The 21,981-nt window shown below is 38.6% G+C and overlaps 1 protein-coding gene across 1 annotated transcript in view; it reads left to right on the forward strand.

Moving 5' to 3' along the window:
• cdh22 (cadherin 22) overlaps positions 1 to 21,981 on the forward strand; it is a 219,525-nt gene that overhangs the window by 136,246 nt on the left and 61,298 nt on the right. Inside the window, exons 5-8 of the mRNA XM_004068783.4 lie at positions 4,621 to 4,740; positions 9,871 to 10,038; positions 11,990 to 12,171; positions 14,720 to 14,976. Coding sequence (XP_004068831.1) covers positions 4,621 to 4,740; positions 9,871 to 10,038; positions 11,990 to 12,171; positions 14,720 to 14,976 — 727 coding nt within the window. The remainder of the gene's footprint in view (positions 1 to 4,620; positions 4,741 to 9,870; positions 10,039 to 11,989; positions 12,172 to 14,719; positions 14,977 to 21,981) is intronic.

Genomic DNA, 21,981 nt, shown 5'->3' on the forward strand with positions numbered 1-21,981 from the left:
CTCCTCTTTCAAGAAGCATTTACGTGGAAGAGGAAAAAAGGAATTACATTCAAAGCAGTGCAGAAATATCTTCTCATGTGAAAACATCTCTGTTTTTATGGCTTTACTAAATGATCCATAATGCAAGCAGGGAGCACTAAGTCGCACAGATTAAAGCAAGTTGAGCAGGAGAGGGGCTCGGTGCTGCAGCCGTCAGACCCCACCACTGAAGCCCGTCGTAGCACAGCATCAGCTAAGATGGGCACAAATCTCTTTTACGAGGCTGCCTCTTAAATAGCTGTCAGTCTGGTGTCTCACATGTGGCACACTCCACCAACTCCCGTCACAGTAATTGAAGCATCTCCCCTAGAGAGCGGAAATGGCGAGGGAAGCCATTCCAGCAGCCTGTGTTGATACCATTAAGCCAAACCTGTGCATAAATCAGACTACATAGCCATTGTCACCCACCCCCTGTTGAATCCTGCTCCCTTGTGTTCAACATTTCGCCATTTATTTTTTCTTTTAATGTTCACATTATGGTCTAATTTATCATTTTATCCTCTCAATCCTGTTTAATACTGACTTTGTTGGTATTTTCTGTTTTAGGTAAACCACTGATCCTCTTTCAAACTTGTAACCCCTTAACTACAACCTCTGATTACCCTTCAGGGATAAAAAATATCTTTAATTGAAAAATGCTGCTTTATTGCTTACAATGACAAAGACAAATGCCACCGTGTGATGGGGATCCAGTAAAAACTTTAAAAAATAAAACAGATCCTACTTTAGTTTTTGAGGTTTTTGTAAAACTCATCTATTTTTAAATAGTCGAGTTTGTCTTGTTCACTGAAATGCTAGTTTCCTTCAAAATCATTTTTACACGTGAAAAATATTAGGCTTTAAATAAAAACCCTCTGTCACTCTAAAATTGCAGAATAGTTGTGCATTTTTCAATATATACAAATACTTGGTGAAACAAAATAGCAGTTCAGGTTCCTCAATAGAGTCCACTATGATAATGTGTGAAAAATGCAATATACACATGTATTTATACTTAAATGTAACTAGATCACTTATTTACGTGCAAGTCTTTAAATTCATAGCTTGTGCTGTTTCATCTACGAGGAGTTTGAGATGGAGGTTTTATTGGTGAGAGATGAACATCGCTTCAGATTATGAATATATGGACCCGCTCTCTCGAACAGACATTCCTCTCGTTACCACAGTGTGTGCATTGAATATCAATTCTAGGAAGCCAATCTTTAAATTAATGCTTCTAAGTTCATCAACAGTCAAATCCTGCTGAAGCAATGCCAACAGATACTGTAAGTAATGGCTTCTCTGTCTGAAGATACTGTTGCAAGCCAAAACCTGAATAACAACTCAAGTGTCATACTCACTGCTCCACTTCTCCACTTGATATAAACACAATATAGAAAACATTTGCATTTATATAGTTCTTCTAAAAACTGTCTGACGTTGCAGTCGGCTGTATTCACAAAAAACTAAGTGTCAAACTGATTCTTAGCTGGGAAAAAAAAATTAGGATAAGGATGTGGTGCCGTGGTGGAAATGGCATTGTTGGACCCACAGCAGTATTGCCAAACAGGTAAACACAATTACTTAAGCACTATGCCTGTCGTCTGTAATGAAGATGTTGCTACAACATTGTCAAAAAGAATAATGTCCCTCCATCTTTCAATCAGAATGCAGAATACTTTTTTGATCCTATTTAAATCTGAGGAAGTGTTCAGACTTGAAAATTCTGTTGGTCGGTAGCAAGTCCTGAACCTTAAGTTTGATTTGTATTCAGAGTGCCTTTCAACCGGATATTTCTGTTTCAAACCAAAGCTTATAAACAAAAGCATGTGATTGATGATCTCTTCAGTCATTGGGCAGGAATTATGAGGGCGGGGCAAAACAATAAGAAATGTTTAAAGAATGTCCCATGCCTTGCAATCCTTGTTGGGATAGTTCTCCTATTTAAATTTTACAGTTCGCTGACCAATTTTTAACATCAGTATTAACGTCAGGTACAACCCTTTTAATCGCTACTGTGGTATGGCTGAGGCATGCTGCAAGATGGTTACTGAGCAGGCGCCAGCTAAGGTACATTGATAAGTGCATATGACTTATACATTGTCTGGAAAACAGGGTGAGAAGCAACGTGGATCACGTTAAAAATTGTTTTAATGAGCCTGTTTTCGGACCAAATTAAGTGGACTGGGTCCGACCAAAATGTTTTTTCCAGTCTGAATACAAACAACAGAGACCAAATTGAAAGATGGGTCTGAAAGCGGTTTATGGTCCCGGACCAGGATCCACTTGGGTGTGTTCAGACAAAAAATTTGTTCCGGGTTTTTTGGGGAAACAAACTCTGGTTCACTTTAAGCGAACCAAATGTTTCCCGTCAGAATACATTCTCAGACTTAGTTTGGAGTTTTTCGAACATGCCTAAACAGAAGCCTACCCTACTTTTTTTGGGGATTGTTTTCTAATAACAACGAAATAACAAAGAAAATACTGTAGTGTCCATCTCTCCTTTGCACACTGAATTGCCAAAACATTTCTGTTTTGAGCCCCTTTATTTTGTGGGTACTGTAGGCTGTAACCAACACTGTACAGCTTTCACCAACAACTCTCAACAGCAGCAACAAAAACACTCCACAGAAAATGTTTTTGTTGTTATTTTTTGATTTATGAGTAGAACCTCGCTCCTCAGATGCCTTAATGCCATCTTGTGCACCAGTCCCCCTCACTATATTCCCATAAATCCCCCCACAACAGGTTGAATGACAGAACCCAGGGCCAAAAAACATCTCTGCATGGTGCGTTCACTGAGCTCCAGACATGAGCGGAACCCAAACAGCCACCTAGCCCAAGCCCCAGTAAAACCAGGGATTCCTCGAATTAATTCACAAACTAAGGTATGCATGCGGTCCAGATACATGCTAGGTGCTAGCTTACAAAACAGCCGTTTAAAGAAAGAACAAAAGCACGCTATAGGTGATGGCAGCAGAATAGTATGTTGGGCAATCTGATTTAATGGTTGACTGGTTTCAATGATAGTTTGCTGGCTTCTCCTCCTCTCTTTTCCCCCTTAGGAATTCCATTCAGTGACAGAAAATAAACGCTGCTCTGACATCTCCTGCTAATTAGCAACATTAGCATACAGTCCTTATGTAGCCAGGCAGAAGCATGACAGGGCTCTGAGAAAGGCTACCTTGGTGACCTTTAGTGGACAACACCAGCTGTCAGTAATTACCCAAGGAGAAAAAAAGAGTGATTCCTTGTCCTTGAGGACTGGTGGCACCTTGGAATATTTAAGCTTTTATCATCCTTTTTCCCCATTGTGAATATATTTATGTGAATGAATTGAGGTCAAATGGAAGACAAGCATACAGTTGTTTTTTAACCTATGAATCTTCATGTTTTAAGGGCTTTCAGCTGATCGGTAACTTAGCGTGTCGCTAAATGGTGAGGCGCTTCTTTCCATTTGCTTCCAGAGGCTTGTTTGTGCGCGGCTGTTGCCAAATTTATCACTGAGTGTAAAAAAATTGCTTGAACAATCTCACTCCTAAAACTGTTGTTGTAGGACTTCATCTGAACATTGTTTTTTTTTGCCCTTGTTATTCTTTGCCTAAGTGACAGAAAGCCCGTTATTGTTTGCTGCAGATTTTTGTAGCGACTTACAGTCTTTGAAGATAAAATCTTGTCTGAACATCTCAATTTCTCCTTTTATCTGTGAGAACGTCTGTGCCAATCAAAAGGCAAAGTAGCATGGATGTACTAAGAAAAAAAAAAAGTCATTGGAAAATTTAAAATGAGAGTTTGGGAAATGATGTTCAAAGATCTGAAAGAGTTTACTGATGCCACAATTTTTTCACTTTACAGTGCAAGTGTTCATAAATGCATAACAGGGGTGTGCACGTGTGACAACAAGCAGACAGCTGGTTCGGAATGCGGCAGGTTTATTAGCTCAGCTGAAAGTCCACAAAGCTAAAGCAAGGTCAGGCAGGCAGAGGTCAATAACGAGCATCACAGAAAAAACGAGAATAGTCAGGATCCAGGCGAGAGTTGGGGTAGGCAGCAGGCAAACAGAGGCAAATCAGAAGGTCAGGATATAGCGTTCGGTAATGCAAACAGAGTGGCACAAACAATACTTTACACTGAGAGAGGCGCAGTGCAGAGTTTAAGCCTACTGTGATTGATTGCAAATGAGAGTCAGGTGTGTGGTATTCCAGGAAGTGTACGCTGGGGTTGCTGGGAGATGTAGTGCTTTCAGACTTCTAGAGTTGGTTCCCGCCGGTGACCAGAGGGGGAGACACAGCTCTGACTTCTGACAGCATGAGTTTAATAATTGTGACCTATTCTGCAATTTTCTCTTGACTCACTTGTCCCAGAACTAATACTAACCAAACTTTATTTAAACATACGTATGTCCTGGATGTAGCTGCTTTTTTGAAAGTGGAAGGGCTAAAAAGGGTTTGCTTTGCACTAAAATATCTTCACATCTATGCTTTAATCTGACAATAGACACATTTACATTAAAAGCCTCCAGCGCTTGCTCCAAGCAGCCTCATGGCTCAAATTTTTCATTTCCCTTTTCTTACCTGATATTATGCTGTCCCCTTTCAACAGGTACGTCTGTAATGAAGGTTACGGCTTCAGATGCTGACGACCCCACCTATGGGAGCAGTGCCAGAGTGGTGTACAGCGTGCTGGATGGGGAAAGGTTTTTCACAGTGGACAGGCATACAGGTAAAAACAAAACAAAATGATGCTGTACATGTTCAATTACTTTCTCATTTCTTAAAAGAAATTACAATTGTAACCAGCAGTTCCAGCCCATTCTGAACCTGTGTATAATAGTTTGTGCAGGTATTTTAACTAAGAACCTTATTTGGCCATAACAGGAAGTATAAACAGAATACTTTTGTTTTTAGCTGCACAGTTGGGATGCTTTTCACAGATAAACAAAAAAAGCTACAAACCATCAAGCAACATGGTTTTCCACATTAAATAGCTTTTTTTTCTTAACTATAACTGCAACAAATACAAACACTTTAAAATGGGTCTTTTTCATGCTCATTTAGGGGGGAAAAAAATCCAACCACTTTATTTTCATTAAGCCAATTAAAAAAATGATTAAAAAATAGATGGACACATTTCCTACAAATACAACCTTCCCTTACTTCCTGCACTATAGGGCGCACCGTTAATGAATGGCCTGTTTTTGAACTTCTGTCATATATAAGGCGCATGTTTGGGTCTTCTGCATTTAAACTTTCACATTCAGGCCAGGCTATGCACGTTTTCAATTCATTTTTGGGCTCAATGTACAAAACACTTGGTAGTTGCGTGCGCATTGCAAATTAAACCAAGTAAGCTTTGACCAATCAGGGTGTTGGATTTGGTGGTGACATATAGGTTGCGTCTTTTTTTGATTCAAGGAAGTCAACCAAGTCTTTCATAAATCCGAATGTGTGAATAAGAAAGCATGGAGCAAAAAACGCGAGATTTGCTCCACATCAACATGTCAGACCAAGATTCTTCCAATTATAGGTGGCGGACATGTGCTTCTAAACAGTTACAAAAGAAAAACATGAAGACACCACTTCTTGCTTGTCTATTATAAACCCAATATGTTGAAAGCGTGTTCAAAAATGAGCATTTATCGTGTTCTTGAACGCGTGTCATATGCCCGGTGTAAAAAAAGAGAATGATACCGCTAAAAGAAATGCTACTGTGACTATACTCTATCCAAGCCTTGTAAGTATCATGTTAAAAAAATGTCCAACACCTCTACACGTTAGACACATTAATGTATTTACAATACCACCCAACTGACATTTTTACAGTGTGCTGTGTACCTTTAAAAAAATGCTTTGACATCATTCAACACAACCAGAATTAATCCATTTATAAGGTGATCTGGATTTGAAGCCACAATATTGTTTTTTTCTAAATAAATAAAACTTTTAAGGGCACCTTATAGTACAGAAAATATGGTATAAAAAGCACCATCTAATAGTGTTTTAGGGATAGCATATAGTGTTTCCTTCACACCCCAGAGAAAAGCTCAAAAGTTTTAATGATTCCTTTTTGGTCTCCACCACTTTGGTTTGGTCAGCTTGGGTGCCAGAATGATAAATCGCTCTGCCGTAGTAGGACAGTCCAAGAGACCTAAAGGTCCATTTCTTGTTCTGCCTCATGACTCTCCTTCCACCTGGCTCCTCTCTCCGATCTTTAAGGCAGACCTACCAGGATAATGGGTGGGAGTCCAGACAGTCAGACTGTATGAAAGTTCAGCACAGAAATGTACCTCTCCTAAACTTACTAAAGTGACTAAGTGACTACATTTTCATGGTTTAAAGATTGTGGGAAAAGACTGACCTGTGGGTAGTACTTAGTCAGTAACTCATTTAATTAGTCTTTGCAAGGATCTTTCTTCAGATACTTTCCTTTTGTTTACATAAAATAATAAAGCTAACTCATATAAAGGGCCTATATCATGCAAAATCAACTTTTTTTGAGGTTTTTAGTGTAACAATATATTGTTAGTTCCTCGCTATAAACAATCGTAAAGCAGAATTTTGATCCATTCACGCATTTATAAGCATTCCTCTAAAAACCTTCTCTCTGTGCACCAGCCCCTCCCAATCCACAAAAACGAGTGGATTCTCACCTTGTGACGTGACAAAGTGAAGAGCAGCCCTTTCCCAGGAGGAATGTGTGCTGCCAGCACCGCGCACAGGCCATCACACACACACACTTTCACAATGGAGCTAGCGATGATCGTCAAAAATGCACAATTTAATAATAATAATAATGGATTTGATTGATCTGGGCTTTGTCCAGACGCACAAAGCGCTTACAATATGTCCATTATTCATTCACCCCTCATTCATACTTGGCAATGACAGAGGCGTGGCTGCCAGTACGCACCTACAGTCCCTCTGACCATCACTGGGACATTCATGCACATTCACACACTAGTGGAGCCACACTGAAGGCAGGGAGGGTGAAGTGTCTTGCTCAAGGACACAACAACAGTTGACTGGGGGGAAGGGGGATCGAACCGCTGACCCTTTGATTATTGGATCAGATGCACCTCAATCTTTGCAAAAGTTTGGATGTTGTTTGTTTTCATGGCCGAAATGCAGACACGCTGCTGAGGCTGACTCTAAGTTGACGTCATGACATGGGGTGGTACCCACACGGAGAGAAAGGCGGTGCCGAACAGACCCAGTCGTCTTACTTCTGGGTAGGAAGATCTGCTGCGAAAAGAACTAATATTTCATGAAAAAAAAATCATTCTTTAGTGTGCCAAAGGTGATATACTATCATCTATATGGATATAGTTTACTCTGAAAGGCTTAAGCAACAACTGGACAAGTGAGTCCAGATAAAATTGCAGAAGATGTCAAAATTATTAAACTCATTTTAAACAACAAAAACTACTTAGTGCTGTAAAAATGTCATTTTAGTCAAAGGAGTCAATAAGGCTTGATAGAGAACATTACAATGTTTTTCTATTGTACTAAAATTGCTGCATTTTATAGATGCATTGTGTCTTATAATAGTAAACAATGAACAATCTTACAGTTTTCTTGCAGATTGTATTACCTTAAAGTTTGCTCACACAGTGCAAACTCTGATTGTAGATTAGTATGTGGCAAAGGAGGGACAGCATGTTGTGCAGTCTAAAGTGGAACTGGTCATGCCTGGTTAAGCCTCCCTATGCCTTTCACGCAGTCCCATGTCTTCTCTCAAATATAACATCACCCCTTTGCAATCATATCACAGTAGCAGGGACATCTTTCTTTAAAAAAAAAAACAGCAGTCTCTGGTTACATGAGCACCACATTGTTTTACATTGATGACTAGTATGTTGGTCTCTTAACATCGAGCCAGTTTTTACAGCACTTTCCTAAACACACAGGCAATAAAGGAAACATTTTAATTTCTGAGCTTAGAAGATCAAGGGCATTAAAACATTACAGAATGTGTTCTGTTTAATTTTGCATGAAGTTTTGAATATTTGAGGACTGCAGTGCACTGTGAGAGGATGATTGGTTTCTACTCAGACAGCAGAAAGATAGTAGATGAGCTGACACCTCAGAGTCAAGAAACTGACTGTTCTTTGTTTTTATTTATTATGGCAGGTGGAAAAATTGTTTTAAAGTCCCACTCTGATCATCTTTTGATCTATCACAAAATTGTTCCCAATGATTTTTTAATATTGATTTAGCCATGTTTAGCCAAAATAAAAAATAAAAAAACTGTCATTTCTCATCGTATAGTTCTGCAGAGCAGCTGTAGTTCATCTACCTAGAAATTTACATCTGAATTGTGGACTGTTGACGCGGAGTAAGTCAGCTCCCTTTTCCATCATTCATCTGTTTACATTCTGTCCAGCTAGCTTACATCCCGTCAGAACCCCAACCTAAAAATAGTGCAACAAAAGTTGCAAGCAATGTTGGAGCTATCCAGCTTTACATTTTAAAGCTAGCTCGGACGAGGAAAATAAAGTTGTACATGGATCTGTCTGCAAATGGATCCACCAGAGTGGAGCAGAGAAGGGGGCTTGTGGCTTACTGTAGTAGTTTTTTTACAAACCAGATTCACAGCAATTTGAATAAAGAAATAGCAGTACTCAAATGCAATTTAAGCTTATTTTTTTCCACCATGAGAAAAATGCCACAGGACCAAATTATAAACACCAAAAACATAAATTCCATCGGAGTGGGTCTTTAAGTACCCAGCACACATAAACTTCCGGACAGTCACATGAAAAAAACAAAGGACATCACTTTATTTTTTATTTTTTTACTATTTTTGTTTTTTTACACGACTGTGTTTGGTGACGGATTACAAATTGTATGGTTTTTTTTTAGTGATTTTGTCTGTTTTATGACTCGCTCCTATGGACCCATCAGATATCTTCTGCTTATCTTAGTGTCAGAATTTCCCTCTTGGATGTAACATTTTTTCTTTTTAGCAGATCTAGAATAAACTTTGTGAAGCTTAAAATCATAACCTACTTAAATTAGCAGCTTGGCACCCGTATCCCCCTCCTTTCTCCCTCTCTCTTTTTTTTTCTTTTACCTCCCCCTTTTTTATTCTTCACACTTTTTCCCTCACTCTTCCCTCTGCAAAAAAAAATTATATATACATATAATGTATAATATTTTCTACTTTCTTTTTAAAATTGTTGAAAGAGAAAGCTCACAGAGTGAAAGTGGCAAAAATGGCTTGTCGTTGGTTCGTTCCTAAAAATAACTCACATTACTTAGCTGAAAGTGACTAATTTAAATGTTTAGACTAGCTTATTTAAATGATAGAAAAATCCTAAATCAGTCAGCCTGTGATTCGAGGAAACATTCAATGTGGAAGAATGTTGGAACTACACACACACAGAGTGTGATTGTGTGGGTATTTACCAAATCTTTCAATATTCTATAATGTACTTTACGTCCCTTGCATGCGTTCTAGTTATCAGCCTCTTAGGCAGGAGTGCAGTCCTGCCACCATGGAAGAGTTATAATGCTGTTCAGGGCAGCTGTGGCATGCTTTCATTCTGCCCCCATATTTTATTCATTTTAATACAACTGAGTCATAAATGGTGTGTGTGTGCAGAGGGCTAACTATGACACAGTCCTTTCCTCCCAGCGTGTGTGAAGAGTAGAAAGACGGCATTTTGCACTTATGCCTCCATATTACAGTGATTTGTTGAGGCTAATATTCCTACTGAAAGGTATAACACAAGCTGTTATTGCATAAGCAGTAAGAGGTTGTAACCGTTTCTAGTGGCCTCATTTTGAAACTATTTTTCATCCTTTTTTCCGTCCCACTCCTGCAAACTCTTCTTCATCTCTAAATCATTAGGAATCATCATGACAGCAGTGGCAGATTTGGACCGTGAGACACAGGATCGTTATGAGTTGGTCGTCAAGGCAACAGACATGGCAGGACAAATGGGTGGTCTCTCCGGCTCCACTACGGTGACCATAGTGATCACAGACGTTAATGACAACCCACCACGCTTCCCACAGAGTGAGTGTGTCCTGCACATTTTCTTCCCTCAGAATCAAAAGAAGATTGTGATGTAGGTGGAGAAAGAGAACGGAGTTGGAAAAGTCCACGAGACTTTTTTCTAGACATAAAATTAAAAAAAGTGCTTGATAAAATATGCACAGTATATCTTGCAAACCTGCAGGCCGCTGACAGCAACAGGCAGGCAGGGCCGTGAATGATCTGCATTTAGTCTAAGAAAATTGCTTAAATTTATGAGCCATTCAGTCCAGCAGTCCATAACAAAGTAGACTATCAAATAAGGAGAATTGATGCTTTACGCAGCGTATTTGATCATTATTTTTTAGGCAAGGCTCATAAAAAACTGAATCAATACAACTGATTGTACTTTACGTTTATCACAGGCCGTTGGTGTTTGGCTTAATGGCTCTTGCGGTGCTTTCAGTGTGCGTATGCTTTACAGACATTTTTAGATCAAGCCCCTAAAATTACAAAACTCATTAAAACAAGACTGGAGATTGGCTTAATACTTTTAGAATAGTGACTTTTTTTGTCTTTCTGGAATCATATTCGTGTGCTAATAAACATGCAGCCAAAAGCTTCCAAGAACAACCAAACATGTTTATCGAATATCTGCTCTTCAATGAGCCTTTATTTCACAGTTAAATAAGAGACTTGAATCTTGCTTTTCCTCTCAATAAATCACTTTTACCTAGTTAAAATGATCAACTATAAAAAAGTTTCATAAATCTCTTTTACAGGAGATTGACAATTTCAGTGATTGAATAAAATTATTCCTTCAGAAGTGATTATGTTTATTAAATTTAACTCTAATCCATAATAAAATGTGGCAGATTTTATGAATGTGTTGCATAATTTTTTTATAGAAAGTTTATAGAAAGAGATTTGTTTAGATGGTTTACATTTTGATCATATGTTTTAAGCGTCCATAAGGCTGTGTCACACAGCCACTTCACTTTTACTACGCCACTACTATTTTGCGCAGATTGCACAGATTGCACGTGTCCTACATGAATATACGTTGAAAAAGTGAGAAACGTTGTGGCTTTTATGTGAGATTTTAAAAAAGAAGTACAAAAAAAGAACACGTATATCAGCGTAGAATATGAACCGCGTGTGATTATTGCGCTGTTTAGATGCAATTCATTTGTGATGTGTATGTCAATTGCCTGATTTTAACGCTATATGTGTCCCGTATGGGTGATATAAAAGTTATGCATTAGTGGTACATGCGTGAAAAGTCTGCTAGAAAAACATGGAACGGTCATGGAATGCCGCACATTTGCGTATGCATGTCGCAAAAATCATGCACAATTGCGTAAGATTTATGTAAAAATTGCTTTTGAACTTCGTAAAATACGCGTAAACTGGGTAATTCTCAACCGACCAAAAAGTTTGAACAGCTCAAATCTGAATTCTCGTAAAGACACATTGGCTGAAACCCTTGAAGGACATCTGCACATGGCCGAATGATGAATGCAAGAAACACTCATGAATATCACGCATGTTCTTTATCATGAAAGACCAAAATATCACAAGTGGAATTGTGCAAAATGTACGTGGCACAGCCTTTAACAGTTTCCATTAGGGGAGATGCAATATAATATACCTGTACATAGAGCTGTGTAAACTTTGTTCAAGTATAAATATAAAATGTGCCTTTTGTGAAAGTGGATGTAATTAAGGAAAGCATAACATATATTTGTCAATCTCAGTCCCAACTTTTTTGCCTTTCACTCCTTTTTGATTATATTCTTTGCTTGTAGTTTCTGCATTTCTTCCATACCATCATCTTTTTTCTGCACACCGCACTCTTCACATCTTTCACCCCCCCCTCCTGTGAGACTTTTATCTCCCATCCTTCATGCTGACGCTTTCTACAACTTCATTTATGCACCTTGGTTGAAATATCTATGCTTTTCTCCCTCTGGCGGCTTTCTGTCTTTGCCAGAGATGTACCAGTTTTCAGTGTCAGAGGGAGCTGCTGTAGGGACACCGGTTGGACGCGTCATTGCAACAGATGCAGATATGGGAGAGAACACAGACATGAGTTATCTGATAAGAGAAGGAGGGGAACTCTTCAAGGTTACTACAGACGTGGAGACGCAGGAGGCAGTTGTCGCCATCAAGAAGGTACAAAAACATTTAAGACGTTGGTGTTACTGTTTTCTGATTGACATATTTTTCGGACTATAAGTTGCTCCTGAGTATACGCCGCCACAGCCAAAAAATGCATCATAAGGAAAAAAAAAATCACATATAAGTCACACTTTTGGGAGAAAGTTATTAAACAAAATATGATAACAAGAATGGACGTTTTATCTTGAAAGGCAAATCATAATAACGGAATAGATGACAATATTAGACTCACTTGACGCTTCACCAGCGTAACATTAAGATGCTTATTTAGCTTCATGAAACATAGGAGGAATGTACATTTATTCAGATAACCATAGAATAAAGGACATGCTCTCCGTTCCTCTGTTTACATTGCACAATGCCTAGCTACAGTGGCCGTTTTGATTGAGTTGTTCCGCTCCGAGCTCAGTCCGATTGGAAACAAAACCATGACCACCTCGAAAGATGGGTCAAAGAGCGGTCCCTGGTCCCAGACCAGTGGGTGTAGTCAAACTGAAAATTTGTTCCAAATCATCGATGGAAATGAACTCTGGTTCACTTTAAGACAACCAATTATGTCCAGTCTGAATACACCGTTATTCACACCCCTGGCCAAACTATGCAAAAAAACTTTAACTCCAAAAAAATCAAAATGAGACCTACAACAAGAAAGAGACGAGAACCTTTTCAGAATTAAACAACATGTTTCACAAGGCTTTGTCTTACTACACTGACAGAGAAAAGGAAAAGTAAAGTTGTGCTACAATATGGTTGTTTTCCATTAAAAAGTTAATGACGTTCAGATTTTCAGGATTTTCAAGAAAAAAAATCTTTTCTTCTCCATTACTGAGAGTGAAAGAGAAAAATAGGATGAAAAAACCTCTGAGTGTCCCTCTTTCTGAAGGGATGTTGTGCACGTCTCGGTAAAGTATTTATTGAATCTTGTACATATTTTGTAAGAACAATTTCACACTGCCTTGTCACAGGCTTGAGTCTCTGGCACCTTGAGCAAGTAAAAGTAATTGGAATCCAGTTGAGCAGAAATCGGTAACTGAATGATCATGCTCCCTTTCAAGACGACAGATTTAGAGAGAGATGACTGCTGTTCAATGAATTATTAACTTTAGGGAGCAAATTTATTATTTTATTTTTTTGCCTATCAATATTTGAACTGAAGTTTTAAGTGCTGGTGCAGCAACATATCACTTAATTCACAAAAAGAGGAGATTTTTGAAAGTGACATGAGTTCAGTCTGGATGCTGTCAACAATGTGGCACTAATGATCACTCTTACTTGTCAGTGGTAATTAAATTTCACCTTGCTGCCACTGTTGTGTTGGAATTGTCTAAGTATTTAGGCAGCAAGTTGTCAGCAATGAGCAGCATGGATATTAAAGGTTTTCAAGGTAAAGAGGGAGATCACTTTTCTGACAGGTTTTCTGCAGACTGTGTGTGTTGGGGTGGCTGCTGTGGTCAAGGAGCAAAGTTAGTTTGATTGCGGTGAAGTTGCTGGTTTCACTTGCAGTCACCCTGTGAAAAACATTAGTGGATTGAATTGTACTCTTAATAATTAAGAATGAAACATTCTCTTGCTACTGATGTGTTAAAATTAGGACTGGAACGATTTCTTTTAACAACTATTCGATTCATATAGTAATTTGTGGTTGATGATACGGTTCATGGTTGACATTGGTTCATTTTAAACAATCCGATTTACTTAACTAAAATCGATCCAGGACACCTTTAGCCAAAAATTCTACCAGTATGACTCAGAGATAAAGCCCATGTCACACAGCGACCACATCCGTTTTGCGTATTTTCTATTTATGAAGATTTGTTCTGTTGTGATACATGCATGATGTTTGGAATTCTGAAGTGTTTCGTGCGTTAGTCATTCGGGTTGTTACTTGAGGTGCTTTACATTTTTGGTCGGTTGAGAATTACGCAGTTTACAAGTAGTTAACGTAATTTATACGCAAATCTTTACGTAACTCGTACACAATTGTGCAGGATTTTTGCGAGATGCATACGCAAATTTGTAGCTTTCCATGACCACTCCACAATTTGTCTACTGGACTTTTAATGCATGAACAACTGATGTTTAACTTTCATCTACGGCGCACATATCATGTTAAAATTACATAATTGACGAACGAATCACTAATGAATTGCATATAAACAGCGAAATAATCACACACGGTTCATGTTCTAAGCTGATTTACGTGTTATTTGCGTGGTTTTTCATACTTCTTTTGTGGTTTTAATGTGGTTAATTTGTGATACATCTGTGAAAATCCTCACGTAAAGCAATAATCAGGCACGTTTCATGTTCTACCTACCTTCGCTCAATACAAATGGTATCTTCCAATATTGAAATAATCTATTCATTTCATTTTGAACAAACTTATAATGCTATATGTCAATTCGATTAACAGCTTTCCCCAGACAGGTTAGTGCTGTTGGATTGCAGGAATCAATTCATCGAGTAATTTTATAAAATGTTACTCCTACAAAACGGTCTTTCATTACTGTGTATTTTTTGTCTTGTTTTTTTTTTTCCCCAGCAACTGGACTTTGAGAGCAAAAGGACACACAATGTTGTGGTAGAGGCCGTGAACAAGCACGTCGATCCTCGCTTTGTTGACCTTGGCTCTTTTCGGGACCAAACTATCGTGCGTGTGAGCGTGTCAGACGTAGACGAGCCGCCTATCTTTCAACCAGCAGATGGCACAACCATGGAAGTCCAGGAGGATGCCAAAGTCGGAGCGCTGGTTGGCGTCGTCACTGCCAGGGATCCAGATGTGAAGAATAAACCCATTAGGTATGCATGACCTCATTCGATTAAAGGGAATAAAACAATTTAGTTTTCTGTTTAACAATGTAAAACTTAAATAAGGCTTTTTTGATTTTATCAGATACAGTTGCAATTTCTTTGGATCTGTCATCTACATCATGACAATCGCTTTACATATTTAGCATTCAACATTTTGTTATAATTTTCAGGTTTGGGCAAATGTTTAACAGTTGCTTTTGATTTGTTAAAAGCAAAGATTCTTTATTTCAAACAGTTATCTATCAAAAACATAAATGACGGAAACACTTACCCAAATTGACTTTACCAAAAGAGTGTTACTTTGTGTTCATAAAACTTTTAATTCATGCAGTTTTACTTAAAATAATGCGTCTAATACTTCAGATACTTTATCAGTTATCAGCATTTATGTCCTCATTTGCCACCCAAGCTGTTTTATTCATCAAAAAACTATTACCTGTGAAATCTATTCATCTTTTTTCACTTTTTTGTTCAAATACTAATCAGATAAAGTTTCAGATAGGGCTTAAAACTGATACTACAATGCAAAAACTTGTAATGCGGTCCTCTTGAAGCATTTTTTTTATGTTTTATCTATTTTAAGTTCCTTTTGTGACAGAAGCACATTAGCAACATGTGAAAGAAATTTTATTTTTCTAAAAGCTATACACATTTTTCAGGGTCAAACAGTTTTGTCATTGTAAATACTTTAACATTTAAATATTTGGATATAAAACCACTCATTTACTTTTAATATAGCTACAGATTCCATTACCCCTGTCTGACATCAGAATATGTAATTTTCCTGATGGTGCTACAGACAAAGTAAACACAAGCACATGCTGGGCCTGGATAAACTACTTTGATTAAAAATGCATGAGGCAAAATGCAGGAGACTAGAGTTGCAGGTGTAATAAAGCACAACACAAATGTCAGTGTTGTCGTTCCCTCCTCCCTTGGCAGTCGGTAGCCAAAGCTGTCTGGGGAAAACAGGCTTAAACACACATGGAAATGTGTGTTTGTCTTGGCGTGTGTGGCTAAATTTGCAAAAAAGAAGAAGAAAGAAGGGAACGTTGGCAGGGAAATAAGGATTGCTGTGGTCTTCTATGAAGACTGATGTTTTATTTAACCCTTTTGACATTAGAGCTTAAGTTCCAGTGTTTGGACTACCTTAACTGTTCCGTTTATGCCATTAAAGTAATTCCGGCAGATTCTGAAGTGGAGACAAATAGCCTTGTGCTGACATGCAACACAGTGCGTACACCAATGAAGTGCTTTTACAATTAATGTAAATCAACTGATTCTATCACAGAAAAAAGCGGCCCTGCGCCATTGTGCAACAATTTACGTTATGTAATGTCTTGTATATCGGTGCTAAACTGATATGAAAAGCTGCTTTCTCTGTGTCAGAATCAGCTAATCCACATTTTCCACATGAACAGTCAAAGATTTAGGATATGTTTATGGAAACCGAATAGCTCCCTTACCCTTCTGGCTCCTTAGAGGATCCATAGCAACTTAGGGCTGAGTATGCCTCCGCCAGTAGGGTGATCCGCATCGCACTTGTGACGTAGAGGAGAAACACATTTCTTCACATGGGTGTGCTCTGAAGCACAGAAGTTTACATTTCAATGTAAGTATTATGTTTTTGATTCTGCGAAACTTTTTAAAGTCAGGCAAATATTGTTATGTATTTTTCAAGCGTTGACAGCTACGCACTAATGGAAATGACCGACATCTATTGATGACATCATCCAGCGTTATTAACGTCCAAATTTGAAGATTCTGTTTTTCCATATCCCCTCACTTAGGGGGATAAATTTAGGGATAGGCAAAAGCCGTAGGTGTAGGGAAGCAATTCGGGGATGGTTGAAGAGTTTGTGTTATTTAGATGTAACTGATGTTAAAGGGTTAAGCTATGAATAGAGGTAAAGGATTATGTTTCCAGTCTTTCTACAATTAATATTTTGCTCTGAAATATTCATAGCAGGTAAACTGACATTGAACAGAACAACAACAATCACAGAAGTAGTGGTTTCTTGTTTACACAAGACACAATTCTAATGTTCATGTGAAACTAATCTGAAAGAAAGTGTCACGCTCATCGTGTGTAGAGTGTCACAGCACCCTGAAAGGTTGCTCCACTTCTCACCCCTTTCAGACAATTAATTTTGTGCCTCTGTATAAATGCTATTATATGCCGTGGAGAAAGGGGTACATCGGTGAGTTTGTCATGTTGCATCTGAAGAAAGTGCTGCGCAGGAGCAGAAACCAAGGCAGTGAAAAAGCTCAGTGACTTACACAATTGTGTATTTGTCCTTCTTGAATCCACTGGACCATCTGAAAGCGCAATTCAGAGCAGCTACGCTGAACCTTTGAGCACATTCAGAGCTCTATTCCCTCTCTGTAGTTGAAGAGAAGCTGTATAATCATTCAGAGATGCGTATTCACAGGAACAGGAAGTAACTGCCCTCCTTGGCCATGTCTTCTGCAATCTGAAGAGGGCAAGATTTCTATGTCTTCCCCAAAATCTGGCAACATTTATTTAGTTTTGGAGGAATTCATTTGCAGATGTTGAATTGTTGCAGTTGGTTATCATTTGCAATCTGGGAGGTTTTAATATTAAATATTCAGGGTTGCTTTTGTGCAATTAACTGCATATTTGTTGGTGTAAGAGGTGCAAAGCAGAAGACATCTGCTGAAGATCAGGATCTAGGAGTGATATAATCAAAGCTTAGCAACTTTTGACAATCTGAAAGACCAACTAAGATGAAAATGGTGATTCAGGTGTTTTTAACTTGTTCTTGTTGAATTTTTCTGATGATGGGGGACATTTGTGAAGAAAATTAGACTATTTCTTGAATCAGCAGCAGACAAAAAAGTTGTTGGAAAAAGCTTGTAGGTGTGACTTCGAAGCTACAACTGACAGGCCACAAGCTCCCTGCTCCGCTCTATTCTGATGCTTCCACTCGCAGACAATTAGATCCAAATAGATTTCGGAATCTGGCTCAAAACAGAACAGCTGGATAGTTCCAATATTCCTCACCATTTTGTTGCCCTGCTAATGTTAGGTTGGGTGTATGAGGGGCTGTAAACGAGCAGGAGAGAGTGTAAACGGATAGACGATAGAAATTGGGGGCCCGCTTACTCGATGGTAACGATTCCACCCACAACTCAGAGGTGAATTTTTAATGAACTACTGCCGCACTGCAGGAACTTTCCAAACAAAAAAGGACAGTTTTTTGATTTTGGCTAAAAAAACAGCATAATCATGAATAAAAGACCACTGGGAACGCTTTACAATAGATCAAAAGGTGATCAGAGTGTGACTTTAAATAGCCTCCTTTAGCATGAACTTGTTTGTTCTCAATGTTCTACCAGTTTACCGTGTTGGCCTTTCAAGGCAAACTGTTGGCTCTGTGTACAAACTGATACCACCTAAGCTTGGAGGGGTGAAGGATTTGATGTGCTTTAGAGCAAGCCCTTTAAGAGTACTTCATCACTGTGGCAGTGAGAATGACAGCACTGTAATCATTAAGGCTGCTGGCAGGTATTTTATTAGGAACAGCTACTATGTGACCAACCTAAAGCATTTAGGGACAGTGCAGTTGAACAGAAAGAGATTAAAGAGCTGGGTGCTCTGCAGAGTACTTTAATACTCCTTGGAGTCTTTTTAGCAGCATTTCCACAGTTAATACTGCTAAGCACTTTCCTGACCTTTCCTCTGGGTATTTGAAGGGAGTGTTGGTGTGACTCAAGTCACAGAACCCCAAACTCCTCTGCTGTTGGTGAAGTGAAGATATGGTAAAGGAAACTTTACAGTTTATGGATATTTAGGTTAAACTTGAGAAAACTTCTCAGGATCCCAACAAGGATTGCAAAAAAGATCTTTATTTTGAGATGTAACAGTTTTGCCAGAATCCTATAGCTATTTCTGGGTCTTCTTATCACCCACGGTTTTGACAATAGCCCTGAAGTTTTTCAACTGTGGCATAAGGTTTGGTTATTGGACAAAACAACAATTATCAATTGTAGGTTTATGTCCCAAAACCATAGTTCTCTGTAAGTCTCAATGAACAGCTATCTTAGACAATGGTCACAGACAACTATCTGGCAATCCTGGCCTCCATGAGAAACGTGTGGCATTGATACTGCACAAAAATGATAGCACCACTGCGAGTAAATTGACATCATAATGTGTGCTCAAAGTCTGGGTTGGTAGTGACCAATGGTGCAGAATAGCCCACTTTATAAAAACACCCAGGCTACAAGGTGGCTGGCAGCAGGTGGCGCTTGATATGGACCCCGTCCAGAGACATTTACACATCCTACGATCAGGGCTGCTGCCGGCCAGTCGGCCAGCCGGCAATCCGGTTACTACCGCCCTGTGGCCAACCAGCTGTCGCCCAATTTCATAACAGTGTCATCGCCTGACTGACTGCCGCCTTACTGCCGCAGTCTACATGCGTGACCACGCAAACGATTTTCAAAACAATTGGGTTGCCGCAACTATTTATACTAAATATACAGAGGCAGTAGTAGAATCATCTACTATAATTGCATGTAACCCAAAGACCCTTGGTACAGTGTGACCTCGGACAGTCAAAATTACATTTTTAGTTGATACAAATAATTTAGCTGCAGAAGAATATGAATGATGAAGCAAGAATCTTGTGATTTTTGACATTCTTCTTTGATTATTTAACAAAATACTCAAGGAAAGATACAAAAAACATGACATTTCAGGGCCAAAAAATAAATTTAAGCTCCATTAAAATCAACACATGTAAAATGTATTTTTTGTCCTGTGTTTTGGAAGCAGAAGGAGTAGTGTACGTATAGAAAACACTGTCTGGTTACAGTATGAGCTTTCAAGCTTGACTTTGATGAAGATGTCGCTTCAAATTGTTCTGCTTTACTGCCTTATTTGTTTTCACTTGGTTTCCTGCCATATTTGTGACAACACTCCCACCACAGTGACTTAAAAGTTAGAAAACCGACGGGCTAAGATCACACGTTAAAATATAAAATATTTAAAGCTGCAATCACATTTTCAATTTGACAACATCAGAACACATTTTGGGGGGGAATTTTGGATGGTTCAGACAATACTCAACTAAGTTAAAGAAAAAACTGGATCTGTGCAGTGGCAGTATATTAATTTAAAATATTGATACCTACCATCAGTAAAAACTATCTCAACAAGAATTTATGGTTTGCCTGAATACCGGGGTTGGCTGGTGCTTTAGACAAAGCCTAATGAACCCTCAAATCTGCCAAGAAATATCCCCCCCACCATTAAATCACCAGCAGTAGCTGGAAGCACTGACACAAAAAAGGATGGATTCATGTTTATGTGTTTTAAGTCAGATTCTGGCCCTACTACCAGAATGTCGGAACAGGAATCGACAGTCCTTTGACGGATCTACATTTTTCCGAAGTTCTGCTTTTCCTAGTCTAAAAATGGAACAGTGATCAACTCGTTGATTTCTTTATCTAAATCAGTTAAATGTGTCATCTTACTTTATATCTACATCCAAACAATGTTCTTCAGGAACCAAAAGACTGCTGGTAGGAATGTCTCTCAAAAGCCATAAAAGCTGATGGGGCCCGTGGTTTCTTGTTATTGTTTATGTGGCCGTAAAAGTGCCAGCTGTGAGCACGTATTTGTGTTTAGGTTTTGGGAAAGAGAAACTAGAAATAAGGAAACTGTTTTGTCGACTCACCAACATTTTTATTCCCCACATACCTAAAAAAAAAAAAATTCAATTACACTTCTGTGTCCTTCTGGAATCCACTATGTAGTGTATTTTTATTTTTTAACGGTTAAGGGCACATTCATTGATGTTATTATTCTATTTCCCTTGTCACACATGTTTATAGGGTCAAATCATTCCAAAGCTAATTAGGTTTGTGAAATGTACTTATTATTTATGAACAATTTGAGCCACTTTTCTTTGTCTAATATTTTGTACAGTTAATATTCTAGTTTTATACTTAGTAGTTTACTTTAGGCTACCATATTTTTTGGACTATTGGGCGCACCAGATTAAAAGGATAAATAGTCTATTTTTAACTTTTGTCATGAAGAAGGCACAACAAACTCTAAGGCACATTAAGAATCAGAAATTAGTCAATTAGTCAGACTTTATTACCTGTGTTCACAGTAACTCTGGCAATGTTTTTATTCCGGATGCCCTTCCCGACGCAACCCTCTCAATCCAACCGGGTTTAGGACCGGCAGAGCAGCAGAGAAGGGAATAGGGAGCAGCCCGGATTCGAACCCTGGTTTCACGGACGGAAGGCGCCGCAAACCAGCACGAGCTAAACCGGCCCCTCCCACCTTACTCCCTAACTATTAAAAAACTAAATAGTGTGGGACTATGAAGTGCCATGGATTTTAAAAGAAATTCACCCATCTAGCTTCGGTGTGCACTGGTTTTTCTCAGAGACTTCTGGAAAATTTTTAGGACACTCGATTTTGGAATTGTACAGACAGGACTGTCAATATTTGGACAGAGACACATTCTTTCTAATTTAGTTTCTGTACATAACCACATTTCAGATTTGTATGCAATCTTTTTGTTCAACCCATGGAGTAAAAGCTGAAAGTCTGCACTTCAATGGCATCTGAGTTGTTTTATTTCAAATTCACTGTGGTAATGTACAAAAACTAATTTAGAAATAATTTGTCTCTATCCAAATATTTATGGTCCTGACTGTTTATTCAGACAGCACTAAAAAATGGCGAAGGCACTATAGTGAGTAGTGAAGGAATTCGGACATAGCCTAAAACTTGTTTGTGACATGTCAGCCACATTAGCATATTCACAATACCTGCAACTCCCAACCTTGTTTGCAACACGTTAAAAAACAGACGGATTCCACTAAAACATATGTTAATGTGAACATTGGCATTTTTTTATAATACCTGTAACTCCTGACCTTGTTTGCAACATTTAAAAAAATAGACTGATACCACTAAAACAGCTACATTAGCAAATTTACAATAAC

This window comes from Oryzias latipes, chromosome 5 (genome assembly GCF_002234675.1).
Source record: "Oryzias latipes chromosome 5, ASM223467v1".
NCBI lineage: Eukaryota > Metazoa > Chordata > Actinopteri > Beloniformes > Adrianichthyidae > Oryzias > Oryzias latipes.